Source organism: Dendrobates tinctorius, unplaced genomic scaffold (genome assembly GCF_039654945.1).
Source record: "Dendrobates tinctorius isolate UK_male_01 unplaced genomic scaffold, ASM3965494v1 ptg000059l, whole genome shotgun sequence".
Lineage (NCBI taxonomy): Eukaryota > Metazoa > Chordata > Amphibia > Anura > Dendrobatidae > Dendrobates > Dendrobates tinctorius.
In genome coordinates, this window is record NW_027361727.1 from 15014655 (window position 1) to 15030395 (window position 15741).

Sequence of the window (15741 nt, forward strand, 5' to 3'; positions counted from 1 at the left end):
ACTACTACTATAGTATGAAGATAGTGAGATGACTGTACTACTATAGTATGAAGATAGTGAGATGACTGTACTACTATAGTATGAAGATAGTGAGGCGACTGTACTACTGTAGTATGAAGATAGTGAGATGACTGTACTACTATAGCATGAAGATAGTGAGATGACTACTACTATAGTATGACGATAGTGAGATGACTGTACTACTATAGTATGAAGATAGTGAGATGACTGTACTACTATAGTATGAAGATAGTGAGATGACTGTACTACTATAGTATGAAGATAGTGAGATGACTGTACTACTATAGTATGAAGATAGTGAGATGACTGTACTGCTGTAGTATGAAGATAGTGAGATGACTGTACTACTATAGTATGAAGATAGTGAGATGACTACTACTATAGTATGAAGATAGTGAGATGACTGTACTACTATAGTATGAAGATAGTGAGATGACTGTACTACTATAGTATGAAGATAGTGAGATGACTGTACTACTATAGTATGAAGATAGTGAGATGACTGTACTACTATAGTATGAAGATAGTGAGATGACTGTACTACTATAGTATGAAGATAGTGAGATGACTACTACTATAGTATGAAGATAGTGAGATGACTACTACTATAGTATGAAGATAGTGAGATGACTGTACTACTATAGTATGAAGATAGTGAGATGACTGTACTACTATAGTATGAAGATAGTGAGATGACTGTACTACTATAGTATGAAGATAGTGAGGCGACTGTACTACTGTAGTATGAAGATAGTGAGATGACTGTACTACTATAGCATGAAGATAGTGAGATGACTACTACTATAGTATGACGATAGTGAGATGACTGTACTACTATAGTATGAAGATAGTGAGATGACTGTACTACTATAGTATGAAGATAGTGAGATGACTGTACTACTATAGTATGAAGATAGTGAGATGACTGTACTACTATAGTATGAAGATAGTGAGGTGACTGTACTACTATAGTATGAAGATAGTGAGATGACTGTACTACTGTAGTATGAAGATAGTGAGATGACTGTACTACTATAGTATGAAGATAGTGAGATGACTGTACTACTATAGTATGAAGATAGTGAGGTGACTGTACTGCTGTAGTATTGTGAAATGAAATATGTAGTAAATTCAGTGATCGTAAATGTACAAAAAAGTTTGATAAAATAAATAGATTGTGGAGACAGTTACTATATGTTGCAAAAATAAAGAAGATGATGAAAGATTTGTGCTGAAACTGTTGATGAATATAGAAGAGAGATATTAGAGCATGAGGGGAGGACAAGGGTTATGTTAGTGAGGTTAGAAGAAGGGTTAATGTGAAGGGAATGGCTTGTGTTAAATCATGCATTGTTACAGCCCCCTCCCAATTATATCATGCATTGCCTAGGAAGGAGGGTAATCTATAATGGCAGCCTATAGAGAAACAGCAAAAACGGTCAGGGATGGGAATAGTGCTAAATTTATGCGCGGTAGTCTGAGATTAAGAGAGAATCATTGTTAAAAACCAGCCAAACCCGCACCCTAGATCCGCCTACACAAAAAGGCTGCCATGAGAGACCCCACCCTCCAACATCAGCCCATCCAGGATTACCGTAAGCGGTGTTTAATGCCGGGAGAGTATGTGCATGAGTCAGTGAGGTTATTGAGAAGAGCGGTAAAGAAGAGGAGTCGAGAGAAGGTAAGAAGGAGGAGAGAGCAAAAACGAAGAAATGCAAAAAAAAAATAAAAAAATCATAAATGGATAAGCCAAAAAAAAAAAAAAAAAAAAGTCTGAAAAGAAACAAACATAGAGCCCTATGGTGAAATACATAGTAGCTAACTATGCTATGCCCTTTCCATGCAATTACACTATGCAGAAATCACCACATGATGTCACTCAAGCCCGTGACCTAAACCGAAGCCTTTTAAATGCACGCTTGGATCTACCACCGCCAGTCATCTATATACATAAACTGGTGCATGCAATATCCCTTTATTACTCCCTTCCCTGTAAACTCATTGTTCTGTCCCCTGCATAGCTTACACTGGGCTACACAACAGCATGAAGCAAACAACCTGTTACGGTAGTGACTACAAAACACCCTCCCGTATACCCAACACCGAAAACGATAAACCCTGGAAATCCATCAGTGTAATGAAACTGCTCCGCAACTCTGTCCTAGACCACACGGTGTCACCACCAATACTCAGATTTCTATGTAATGCAACACATGACATTAACCACACGGGGACACCACATTCCTACAAACCGTCGTACCAGAGAAGCGTCAGCCTAATACTGAAATGACCGGTGGGTTGCCATCAGTCATTGACACCCACGTCTACTATTAGTTGAAAATAGCTAAGACATAAAAAAAAAATGCTAAACAGAAATATAAACTACATAATAAAAATGGATGCAAATCAATAATAATAAATAGATTGATGTTTTTTGTAAATATTTACATAGTAAATAAAGTAAACTAAAAAAACAACACATGAAAATGAATTTATACCTATATATAAAAAGCAAAACAAGATATTTTTTGCAAGAGAGGTAATAAGGATTTTGTAAAGAATAGAGCTTGAGGGTGGGAGGTGAAAGGGTACAGTGGTTAAGGGTCTTTTGGTATTTGAGCTGTGAACGGAACAGAAGACAGGAGCTGGAATAAACCCCAGGGGTACAATTGGAGTGATATCTACCAGGTAATGGAGTTTGTTTACCAGAGCATGTCCGATGCCTGCATGCTTTATCACAAGTGGAAAGAGAATAAAAAATAAAAATAAAAATAAAATAACAAAAAAAAAAAAAAAAAAAAGATATGATACAAACAGGGGGGGGGGAGAAGGAAGGGGAACTCCCCCCTTTCCCTTCGTCCTCCAGGTTTTCCCACCGCCCTCATCCCTTTCCATGATTCACCTATCTGCTTTATGCTCATACAGGCTAAACATTAGAAAAAAAATAGGGAGGACAGTTCTATTTCCCAGTTGGAAAATATTTAAAAAATAAATAAAAAAATTGGAGCAAGTGAGAAAATTTAGGACAGAGGGGAGTGGAGTGTAAGGAATGAGGACTAAGGGAGCTAGATACAGAAATATTTAAAATGGAAGGCTAAAGAGACAGTAAAAAAGTAAAATATGAATGACTATGGACAACTTGCTTGAATTTTTTTTTTGTAGTAGAATACTTAAAAAAATATCACCACTTCAAGCATAAATAATTCAGGCTATATAGAAGGAAAAGGCAGGAGTTATTTTCAAGTGCTGAAACATTTAGACTACCCTTATAGGCAGAGGTTAGAAGCAAAACTAACAAATGTTTACAAATAATGAAACTTTAGTGCTTTATGCTATTATTTTAAAACAGGATTTACTATTTATTGGGGCTTTATAAGAAAAACATGGCTGCTTTCTTCCAAAAATAGCACCTCAAGCTTACCCATAGGCTAAACATAAGTAAGACTAAGCTGCGCTACTAGGCAGCTCCTGGACAAAAATGGCACAGCTTAAGGAATAAAACAATCATGCTTTCCTAAACTCATACAACCCCTTTAAAAAGGGAAGTTGTCAGAAGGATTTTACTACTGAAACAAGTAGCGTGGCTGTATAGGCCCCGGTACAACGATAAAAACGATACCTGTCTTGGAACAATCCGATGTGCCAGTGCTGAGAAATCGAGCTTTGAAACCACATGCAAATTAGACTGGAATCTCACTGGGGGCGTGTCAATGTAATGAGAGTGCATCAACACCCCCAATGCACAGGTAGGTTAATTTGCATGCGTTTTTTCAAGCTCAATTTCTTAGGACTGGCACAACGGATTTTTAGAAGACAGGCATCATTTCTATAGTTGTACTAAGATCTATACCGCCATGTTATTAGGCTAAGTAGTAAAAATATTCCTTTCAGGGTCATAACAAATCATAGAATAGTGTACAGAAATGAAATAGTTCATATTATAAAAGCTATAACATTAGGGGTGAAGGGGAGAGGTGTATACAGTGCGATATCTGACTAATTTGTTTAGTTAAGACTGGAAGAAGACAAGACAACGGTGTAGACACTGCTAACTCGATCTAGGCTTCTCTTTGTAAAAAAAAAGGGGTAAAAAAAAGAGAAATAATGATTTACTTATAGAAGCCAACATGTCTGAACCTAAAGTGCAAATCATTGTCTATGTGAAATGTTAAATAAGTCCGCAACCGTCAATGTGAATAGCTAAAGAGGTTGCCTCGCAAAGGCATAGAGTTTGGATATGCCATCAATCTCCAACTGAGATGACACGAATGGTGTAGCTGAATGGGGTGGGTTTTCCTGTCCACTTGGCATTTTCCATACCTCAAAAGTTGTTTTTTTATATTAAATGAGCCACTACAAACATTGGGGAAAAAAGTATTTAGTCAGCCACCAATTGTGCAAGTTCTCCCACTTAAAAAGATGAGAGGGGCCTGTAATTGACATGATAGGTAGACCACAACTATGAGAGGCAAAATGAGAAAACAAATCCAGAAAATCACCTTGTCTGACTTGGTAAGATTTATTTTTCAAATTATGGTGGAAAGTAAGTATTTGGTCACCTAAAAACATGCAAGATTTCTGTCTCTCACAGACCTGTAACTTCTTCTTTAAGAGGCTCCTCTGTCCTCCACTCATTACCTGTAGTAATGGCAGCTGCTTGAACTTGTTATCAGTATAAAAGACATCTGTCCACAACCTCAAACAGTCACACTCCAAATTCCACTATGGTGAATACCAAAGAGCTCTCAAAGGACACCAGAAACAGAATTGCAGCCCTGCACCAGGCTGGGAAGACTGAATCTGCAATAGGCAAGCAGCTTGGTGTGATGAAATCAACTGTGGGGCAAAAATAAGAAAATGGAAGCCATACAAGACCACTGATAATCTCCCTCGATCTGGGGCTCCACGCAAGATCTCACCCCATGGGGTTAAAATGATCACAAGAACGGTGAGCAAAAATCCCAGAACCACACGTGGGGACCTAGTGAATGACCTGCATAGAACTGGGACCACCGTAACAAAGGATACCATCTATTGATACACACTACACCACCAGGGACTCAGACCATGCAGTGCCAGACGCGTCCCCCTGCTTAAGCCAGTACATGTCCGGGCCAGTCTGAAGTTTGCTAGAGACCATTTGGATTATCCAGAAGAGTATTGGGAGAATGTCATATGGTCTGATGAAACCAAAGAAAAACTGTTGGGTAGAAACAAAACTTGTTGTGTTTGAAGGAGACAGAATGCTGAGTTGCATCCAAAGAACACCATACCTACTGTGAATCATGGGGGTGGCAACATCATGCTTTGGGGCTGTTTCTCTGCAAAGGGACCAGGATGACTGATCCGTGTACATGAAAGAATGAATGGGGCCATGTATCGTGAGATTTTGAGTGCAAACCTCCTTCCATCAGCAAGGGCATTGAAGATGAAACGTGGATGGGTCTTTCAGCATGATAATGGTCCTAAGCACACCACCAGGGCAACAAAGGAGTGGCTTCATAAGAAGCATATGAAGGTCCTGGAGTGGCCTAGCCAGTCTCCAGATCTCTACCCCATAGAAAGCCTTTGGAGGGATTTGAAAGTCCGTGTTGCCCAGCGACAGGCCCAAAACATCACTGCTCTAGAGGAGATCTGCATGGAGGAATGGGCCAACATACCACCAACAGTGTGTGGCAACCTTATGAAGACTTACAGAAAACGTCTGACCTCTCTCATTGCCAACAAAGGATATATAACAAAATACTGAGATGAACGTTTGTTAATGACCAAATACTTATTTCCACCATAATTTGAAAAATAAATCTTGCTAAATCAGACAAGGTGATTTTCTGGATTTGTTTTCTCATTTTGACTCTCATAGTTGTGGTCTACCTATGATGTCAATTACAGGCCTCTCTCATCTTTTTAAGTGGGAGAACTTGCACAATTGGTGGCTGACTAAATACTTTTTTCCCCCTGTAGCTAGCGAGAACCAGTGGCATGTTGCTTACTTGTGGCAATGCCACATTGTTTTACAGTGGTTAGATTTCCTCCCTACACCAATTGGACATTAAATGTCAACATTTCCGTAAAGTGAACCTGTCACTCAATTCATACAGCCCCAACCACGAGCAGCGTGAATCAGTAACTCGTTGCATGATTGCAACCAGGTATTTCGTTCGCTTAAACACTCCAGGAGATATTATCATGCGGTTTTATTCAATGCATTTCGAAGTATAAAACATGTGGTTGCTTCCCGTGTATTATACTTCGAAACGCATTGAATAAAACCACATGATAATTAGTGATGCGCGAACGTGCTTGGATAAGGTGTTATTGGAGCATGCTCGGGGGCTAAACGAATGTCTTCGACGTGTTCGAAAACTAAGTTCTAGTCCCCGTGCCCACGGTTTGGAAAGCATGAATCAAGTGACAAGTTCCCTTTTATTTTTGCTTTGAGACAAATTTTCAAAAAAGTTCCGAAAATAAAATAGCCAAAGGGGGAGACATGGCATAGAAGACTTTTTATATATTTTATTTCCCAGGAAGCATTAACATTTTCCCAATTCTCTCCAGCTTCATTGTTTCCTTTAGCGGAAACCTAACCCCCCTGAGATCCACCCACACTCCACTCTGCCCTGTCAAACGCCTCTCACCCAGACAACCATTTCCTAAGTTTGCACTAATGAGGGGCAAGAACCCCAAAACAGCTATATGCAAATTAACATTCTGATTTGATTTTATAACCAGTCAAAAGGGAAGACTCTTTAAAAAATTAGGCTAAGTGCACATGTTGCTTTTTTTTTTTCTACACGGTTTTGGTGTGCAAAATACGCAGTGAATGAGGTTTATGAAATCTCATGCACACATTGCTTATTTTTTTTCCTTGCTGATTTGCAGCAGATTCAAATCTGAAGCATGTCGGTGTTTTTACAGCATATTTTGCCCATAGTAATGAGTGGGGGAAATTCTGCAAGTCAAAATCAAGGCAAAAAAAACGCACCAAAAACGTGCAAATTTTATGCGTTTTTTCCTGCCAACACGGTAGGATTTGTAGCAGAATTTTCCGCTGTAGATCTTGAACATGTGCACACAGCCTTATTCTATTATTCCATTTAAGGTTAAAAGGCATGTAAGCATTTTACGTGGTAATTTCATTGTTTGCTGCTCATTGCCTAGGTTATTGACCCCCACTGCCTATTAGGCCGGGATCACACATGCGAGGAATATGGCTGAGTCTCGCATGTTAATACCCTGCACTGCCGCCGGCACTCAGAACGGAGCATGCTCCTCCATGTATTTCTATGCAGCCGCACACTCCACTCCTGAGTGCCAGGTATTAACATGCAAGACTCAGCCGTATTCCTCGCATGTGTGATCCCGGCCTTAGTGGTGGCCAAGTTTCTAAGCAAGGAGAGCAGAGAGTACAAGCACTTCTTATACATCGCTTGTAATCATTGCTCTAAAGCTGGCCGAATCGCTAAAGAGTGCTGTTAGACCCCAACAAGGCTAGGGTAGTGGACAACCCCTTTGAATAGGTTGATGTTAACCTACAGAATTGATACTTCCAATAGGCGGAACTGGAGACGCTCTTCCTCAGTGAAGAGGATACGGGGATATAAAATAATAAAACACATCAACCACCCGATAATTTTACATTGTTGACATCCCTGACTGCCCATACTGACAGTCAACCATACCTCTACGTTCAGTGATTGGCCGCAGTGCTCTTCTGGGTCGTAGGAAAAATCATCATTGGGGCAAAGTAGGACCAATAAGGAGTGGCGGTTATAAATCATAAGGAAAGCAGTCCGTCTTTTTTTCCTATGCCATTTCACCACCTTGGAAATTTTATTCTCTTTTCTTGGAAAACCCCTTTCAGCTATCACAATTTGATGGGTTATATGTTTGGATGGTTTAAAGGCCGTATAGACATTTAATCACCATTTTTTTTTCTTTTCTCATTTAACAAATCCAGTTCATCTAACTCTCGTCTTATCGGGGGAAGCTGTGTGTGAAAACAATGTGCATTCAGTTTCACGTATGCCTTGCTAAAGTCAGGATTAGGCAATGAAAACCAGTGACTTTTGATTAAATAATTACCGTACTTCTTGTTTAGTGTAAAAAATACAATTTAACAATATAAATAAATGGCTAAATACCCCAAAACATTACACTTAACAAAACACAACGAAAACTTAATCTCACCATATTCACCTGTGTTCAAAATACAAAATTCTAGTGAATTAACATTTACTTGTCAATGCATTTCCAGAATTTCACATCAATAAAATCATACAAATAAGGGGAGTGGCCACCACTTTCTTTTTGGGCCTATCCTTACGATAGGCTATGAATATCTGATTGGTGGGGTTTCGACACCCATCATCCAGCGCAGATCAGTTGTTAGCGGCGGAACGCAGCAGCTCCGTGAAGACTACAGTGTCCGCGGTCGGGTATTGCAAATAGACACCCTATTAATTTGAATAGGGGGGTGGAACTGCAGTTCCTGCTCACGGCCACTAAAGAAATGGTGACGCTGTTGTGTTCCGGCAGCATCCGAAAACTTTAGGCCTCCACCGTTAACAGCTATCGTACCCCCACCGATCAGATATTTAATAAAAAAAAAGTGGTGGTCAACCTCTTTAACGATATTTAAAGCAATACAGTTTTTTTTATTTTTTATTAGTGAGACTACAGCTATATCATTCCAAACTGTTCTATCTACCCATTGTCTTTAATAAATGAAATATAAACTTTATATAAAACGTTTCAAAATTTAGAGATGGCAAAGAACTTAAAACGTTGAAAGCTTTAATTATCTTGGGGCAAAATGGCCAACTTCTTCATGATCATGTCTACATGGATCATATCTGCATGGATCGGGTAAGTGTTTGTGTTGATGGCCAAACAGATATTGTAGAGAGATAAGTTGCTGCCAGACACCTCTGGCAATGTTAATATGCCAGGAGAACCAAAGATTTGGCTAGTTAGCATAAAATTTATTTGTTCCCCTAAAAAAAAAAGTTGGCCGAAGAGTTGGTTCCTCCTGACTTCCCCGAGACTGATAATGAAGTTGGAGGCAAGAAGGATTAGACATTTGGAATTTCAACGACCAATCTTTTAGTTTTCAGGGGAAATAAGTTTCTGCCAGAGGAGTCTTACAGTGATTTTCTCCTTTCTTCCCATTGAAAGCACAAACACTTGGCCGTGCCGAGAACTTGTGTATAAGGTAGTCAGGAAAGATATCTGTCTGTCAAACAAACCGACAGTTCAACCATCAGTTCTCATGTATTCAGCCAACTGAATGGTAGACTTTACAGACTACTTTCCAGACTACTCAGGTCTCTTCATCAGGCAAAGACTAATACAACATCTGAAGAATCACATATTTGGATTTTATGCTATTTACATTGCCTATTGTATAGGCAATTCATAGGTCTTCTCCTCTTCAGTGTCATGTATGCATGTGTGTTGTGCACAAATATGTGATTCTTCAGATGTTGTATTAGTCTTTGCCTGATGAAGAGACCTGAGTAGTCTGGAAAGCTTGCTATGTCTTGCCATCTTTTCAGTTAGCCATTCAAAGGTATCAACCACTGAGGACTCTCAATTCTGACTATGTATGCATATGTCATTTCTGCCCCTACTACCTGATCTGTTGTTGGTTTCAGGTGTAGAAACCTACTGGATATCAGATAGAAGTTTATAATATCTAAGTATATTAGCACCTCCTGATGTAATACTCTGGATACAATCGGTTTGACATTGGTGCCGATATCTGGGATGTTCACTGAAGCAGGATATGAGTCCGCTGATGAAAGGCCAGCTATTTTTAAAAGCATCTGATCCCAATTTATGACAAGCTCTTTCATACATGTGTTCAACATGTTGACCAGTTTCTCAAGAGCTCCAATCTATGATAATGATGACTGCATGCATCTGCTATATAGAATTTCTGAGGTTTTTCCACCCATCTGCTGACGTTTTTTTTCTTTTCTTTTCTCATTGTCTATTTGGAAATGTGCATTTGTGCCGTGCAACACATATGTATAAATTACACTCAAACTAATTCTGTAAAATGGGGCTTCATTTCTATAAAAAAAAATAAATACTGCAACATTGAGGATGGGATTTTTCCCCAATAAGTTCTAAAAAAAAAAATAGTGCTTGATAATATATTTTCTAGCGTATGGAGAAAGATTACAATTTGTCTCTTTGAACAAAAGGCAAGCTGCAAAATATAAATTTCCTATTTACCCATAGTATAGGCCTTTATATTACAATCAAAGTCTACCACATAAAAAAGCTTGGAGGCCATAGTCTAACTCTAAGGTTCCTCTGCCCTAAATAAGTAGACCATTACTATAGTTTTTAGGCCCTTTTACACATTTTGCATTGGGTCAGGAGCTATAGGATTAGATATAGAATCACATGGAAGATTAAAGGGAGTGCTTATAGCATAAATCATATTTGACCTGGATCTGGGTCTGGAATTGTACATTTTCTTATAGAGAAAGCTTCAGGACATACCTGCCGCAGATTCCTCGTGACACGGACGTCATGCCAGCTGTTGTCGTTGAACTTGCCGTTGACGGGTTCCACCAGGGCTTCAAAGGCTCCCGATCCAAGGTTGATGACCAACCACACGGCACCGCTCTTCAATGAAAGGTTGACATAATCTGCAGACTTTCCTGTATGGAGCATCAATCCATTCCTCTGGAGGGTTTTAAAGGAGAGGGTAATTTCATCTGCGCTGCTCTGGATTGGGCTGTGGGACAAATCATAACAGAAGAACTCGTTTCCTCGGAATGTAGCCGCATATTCTTCTTTTCCTAAAAAAGCATGGAATAGGAATGTGGAGGAAGTAAATAAGAGAAAGAAGTGAAAGCGTAAAACAGCAAAAGCGTCAATTGAAGACGCAACAGTGCAATAATCATTGTCAAACAGTTAAGGAACAGAAAAATGAAGAGTAAGAGACGATGCAAAGCAAAATGAGGATAGGGAAAAGTTCAAAAATTTGAGATGAATTATTAGAAAGCTAGAAAGACAGAACAAGAAAAAGAGAATACATAATATATACATAAGAAGGAAGCAACAACACAGGAAAGAAGGACTTCAGGAGGAAATAGAGGAATATCCCCTTCCAAAAAAGGGAATTGTATTTTTGGATTTTGCTGTAGAAAGCTTGGTCATCATGCAAGAAAAGCAGCATCAAACCCAAGAAAAATGCTTCAAGTGAAGCTCCAGAAATGGTCAAATCTCTTTCCAAGATGATAGTATTTCTCTCCCACAAACATGACGATCACACACATTCACAAGTCAACCTCGTGGCTCACAAATTTACATTTTAGCTTTTACTTTTGTAGAAGTGTCAATTAATTTGGATTTTCAGTAGACCGAGAATGCTGTCGCTTTGACTTAACCTTGGATTTGTAAATCTTAAATAAATGATTACTTTACGGGGGAAAAAATAGTAACGATTCACTCCACAGTAGACTCAAAAAAGCTCAAATAGAAGCTTGTTCATGAGTTTCTGAAGATGGTAGCTCATGTTTTGACATTTGACATGGGTACTCCAGTTTCCTCCAAAACTCCAAAAAGACATGAACCATAGATGTTGGCCATTCATGTATATTTCAGTGAAAAAAGGGAATAAGCTATGGCTGACATCTCTGGCGGCAGCTTATATCTCCTGGCACCAATGGATTAAGAATGTTACAATCAATTCAAGAGCTTCCTATGAATAAGAGGGTCAACCAACCCTACTAAAATCTTACGGGTATGTCAAGCTGTGTGACAAACTGATCTTATGTTTTAAAGCTATGAGCTACCACTAAAATTTGGGTTTCTAAACCGGTAGCATAATTTTATACCAATAGTTAAAAATTTGTTGCAAACTCTGAATCCTCCATTTCACCATGACGGAGAAAAAGAAGATATAAATTAGCGTGCACTGTATGTAACAGTCATCTGGCCGTCGCTGCGGTGGTGTTGAGTCATGGTGTCCCATTTGGTAGCATATCCATTCTTCTTTGATTGTCATCCCGCTGTTCACATTAATGTCAATGATGGATAACAGTATGGTCACTGACTCTTCATCACCCAGTACTAGCACTAGTCAATATATAACTTTGTTTTTACTCTGTCATAGTTGATTCAAACAAGGGCATATTTAGATCAGTGTTAGTAGAACGTTGTTAACAAGCGTTATAACATTATGCCGTCAATTTACACGCAAAAAGTGACAGGTTCCCTTTAAATATGTTATATAAGCAAAGAATATACTTTTATTCTATACATCGGGGGTGTAATAAAATTAACCATTGGATAGGGGATAAGGTCCCAAACCCTAGGGCTCTGACTGTTGAGTCCTCTACCCACCCAGAGAACCAGGACGCTGAAAAGCCCCAAGTGAATGGAGCGATGGTCAATCCGGCGCACTGCCATGGCGTTCATTCCTAATGGGACCTCCGGAGATGCCTTCTGCACTCCAAAAAGAAAATTTGCTTGGCTTCAATCAAGTTTGTGTTCTCGAGATATGGAAACGTGATTGCGTAAGTAAATGTCTGTAGCCCTCGCTCCAATAATGTGGACTGGACATGACATCCGGCTCTCTGAAGAGTTAGTTGATGTGGTTTGGTTCTGTTATATTACTGTACGCAAGTCATTCTTTATAATGTGATACTAACTGGGGAGGAGAAAATTATGTTTTACGTGCAACATGTGTAGAAAAAAAAACTGGGAAATAAAGTAGAATATTAATGGTGCCTCTATTATATGTTCTGCTGTTTGTCACGTTCTTGAACCGTGGCATTAATATAGGAAAAGAGATTGCGCTTACACATTTCTAAGAAAGCAATTTGCTAAGTCACCAGAATATACTGACTAAATGTTAGTTGTCAGTATTTTCAGTGTAACATTGCATACTGTGCTGCCCATCATAACAGCTGTAAGTTACAGAATGTTCACGTTTCTGAACTAAAGCCATTAAAGAGAGCACATTTTACTGCCGAGTGTGTAAAGATGACATTATCACACGTTATTTTCGGTTTTCCTACACTATATCGTTAAAGAGTAACCTGCTGTTTCAGGTAACTTTTAGAATAAGTAGCTATGTGTGTATGCATGGGGAATTTCACAATTTAGCAACTACCTGCCTGTTATGCCCGATGCTGATCTCTTCTGGTCACAGACCGCTCCTGCCAGCGATTTAGCAACTTCCGCCAACAGCTTCTCATCCGCTTTGCTCTGTTGACTGGGCGTGACTGCCGATGTCTTGCTGATTGACAGCCAGCCTTCCTGCGGGTAGTTGGCTGTAAATTATATGATGTAATCAGTCACACCCAGAAGAGGAAGAGCTGCTCTATTAATATGGAACAGCTGAATCGCCGGAAGGAACTGTCGGTGACCACTCTGAGCCGGAGCTGGGTAGAACAGGCAGGTAGGTGCTTCTGTTAGTATTTATCTGCCTGTTTTTTTTTTTTACAATGGGCCTAAAAACTAACAAAACATTATTGTTCTAGATGCACCCCTTAACATGTGTGAAGGGGGCTGTCTGTCTGCTTATTTCAATAGCAAAGCTAAGCCCCACCTGTGTCAAAACCAATGAGCGAACAGAAAAGGTAGACGAATGTCCACAGTGCTTGGCTCTTTTTTTATTGGGCTTGGTGTCTCTCCAGGATCACAAGAGTGCACTCTCCTCTCCCGATCCCAGCCAGCTTCAGTGCTACTGCACCCCTCAGCTATTGCATATGGCAGCTTCGAAGAAGTCACAGTTTGGCCCAGAGGCATTACTGTTACTTGTCCAGACTGTCAATTAGGAAGACAGGAAAGGGTGCACGTCTATAAAAGAAAATATGTGAGACTACTCTTTTAATGGGTTGCAATATGCAGTTTCTTTACAGAGACACATTATGGCGCTGTTTGTGAAATCGCCAAGTCTCCTTCTGCGTATTATTCTGTACTGTGTTAATGGCATATATGAATCAGAAAAGGACTCTTTGTATATATGCAACGCACAGTATAAATGCTATTGGAACAGACAGGCTACAGAGTCTGAAACGTGCAGGCGTACCGAGGACATTTGGTTTCTACTCTAGTTAATATCTCATCTGCTTTGCTGTGCAACGATTTCCTAGAGGACACAAGTGGTTTTAGAATTCTTTTTCTTAACAAATATCACTAAGTGAATCGAGCACACGCCATGCTCCTATCTTCTAATATAGTGTCTATTACAATTTGGTCCATGAGTTCTGATTTCAGAACTCACAGCTGTGAAGAGAGACGTGGTTTACTTTTGCTCGAATGTGAGAGATGTCCATTGGGATCAATGCCATTTTTATTTTGTGGTGTAAAATGAATAATCAATGCGGAATATGGGAAATATATAATTTTCCTTTAAAATCCCATGTATAATGAATGAGCCTCTATGAGGCGCTAGTATGTCTTTGCCTTACAGTCTCATGACTAAGGTTAAAAAATACAGCCTGGCACAATTTGAGGCTCAAAAGCAAAAATATATTCATGATTACGCACTAGATTCAACAGTTCAATTCTAATGTTCATTTGGAAACCTCTCATGTTGACCGTCTTTTGTTACGATAACTTTTCTATATGTCTTATTGCAGCTAGTTATTTATCATTAGAGATGAGCACATTTGTAAAAGTTTGTTCCGAGTCTGACCGAATTGATTTACCATGAATCAGAAGTGCTCTGAAAAGAGGTTTATTATGCTCTGAGGTTTCTCCAGACCCCACCTCATAATAAAGGTTGGGGAGGGAAGGGGTTAAAAAATATTAAAAGAGAACACCTACCCGTCTGAGGTGCACCCCTCACCTGTCCTGCTGCCATACATCTCAGACTGGTCCTCTGGTCATGCTTCGGATCTTCCAATCTTCTGGTTCTTTGGTTCAGACAAGGCCTCACGAACCAGTCAATTCTGGAAGACCCAGAGGCCAGAAGATCTGAAGCAAAGACCAGAGGACTGGGTGGGGAACTCCAGCAGCAAGGCTGGTGAAGGGTATGGCTGGGTAAGGTTTTCATTTCTTAACCATTCACAGCCTGCAAATTAATTCAGCTGGCTGTTCAAGGCTCGTCCCTCACCTGTCCTTCCAATAGCTCCCACCCAGTCCTTCAGTCTTTACTTCACTCTTTCTGACTTCTGGTCTTTGGACCTTCTAGCCATCGGTTTTCAGATCTTCTGTTGCTCCTAGGCCTCAAGTGGCTAATTGACATATGTTGCACCCTTTGTGACCCCATTAGGCCTAATTAGGATTAAATGACCCAAAAGACCAAAAAAAAGATCAAAACTGACAGGCAACTAGCTTAAGTAGCAAGACAGGCGAGTGGAGAGCTTAACCCAGAAGAATATAATCTTATTAATTTTAACCCTGGTCTCAAAAGAATACAAATGTTTCCTGAAATTTGTGACAAATTAGATTTTTTTAAGATTCAATTTGCTCACCTACAGTATATTTATCACCTCTGTAATAATAGTGGAAGATCTGCCCAGCCAGAATCACCGGAGTAGGAGCAGCCCGGTAATTGGGACATGACAAATCGATTTGGGCATCTGTATTCATCACCTGTGTAATATTCGTGAAAGATTTGCCCATCCGGGATCAGTTTAGGAGAAGCAGCCCAATAATGCTCATGTAACAAATCAATTTTCTCATCTCTATCACCTATATAATTTTAGTGTAAGAGCTGTGAGATCAGCGGAGCAGGAGTAGCCC

General features: G+C 39.7%; 1 protein-coding gene across 12 annotated transcripts in view; it reads right to left on the bottom strand.

The window, feature by feature from the left end:
* Positions 1 to 15741, bottom strand: part of NRXN2 (neurexin 2) — a 900728-nt gene that overhangs the window by 510012 nt on the left and 374975 nt on the right. For 8 of the 12 annotated variants that reach the window (XM_073578438.1, XM_073578435.1, XM_073578437.1 and 5 more), the window contains 2 exons: positions 10537 to 10838; positions 2728 to 2751 (listed from right to left, as the gene is read on the bottom strand). In XM_073578438.1, the coding sequence (XP_073434539.1) occupies positions 2728 to 2751; positions 10537 to 10838 (326 nt within the window). The remainder of the gene's footprint in view (positions 1 to 2727; positions 2752 to 10536; positions 10839 to 15741) is intronic. The other 4 variants (XM_073578443.1, XM_073578436.1, XM_073578444.1 and 1 more) reach the window with 1 other exon arrangement.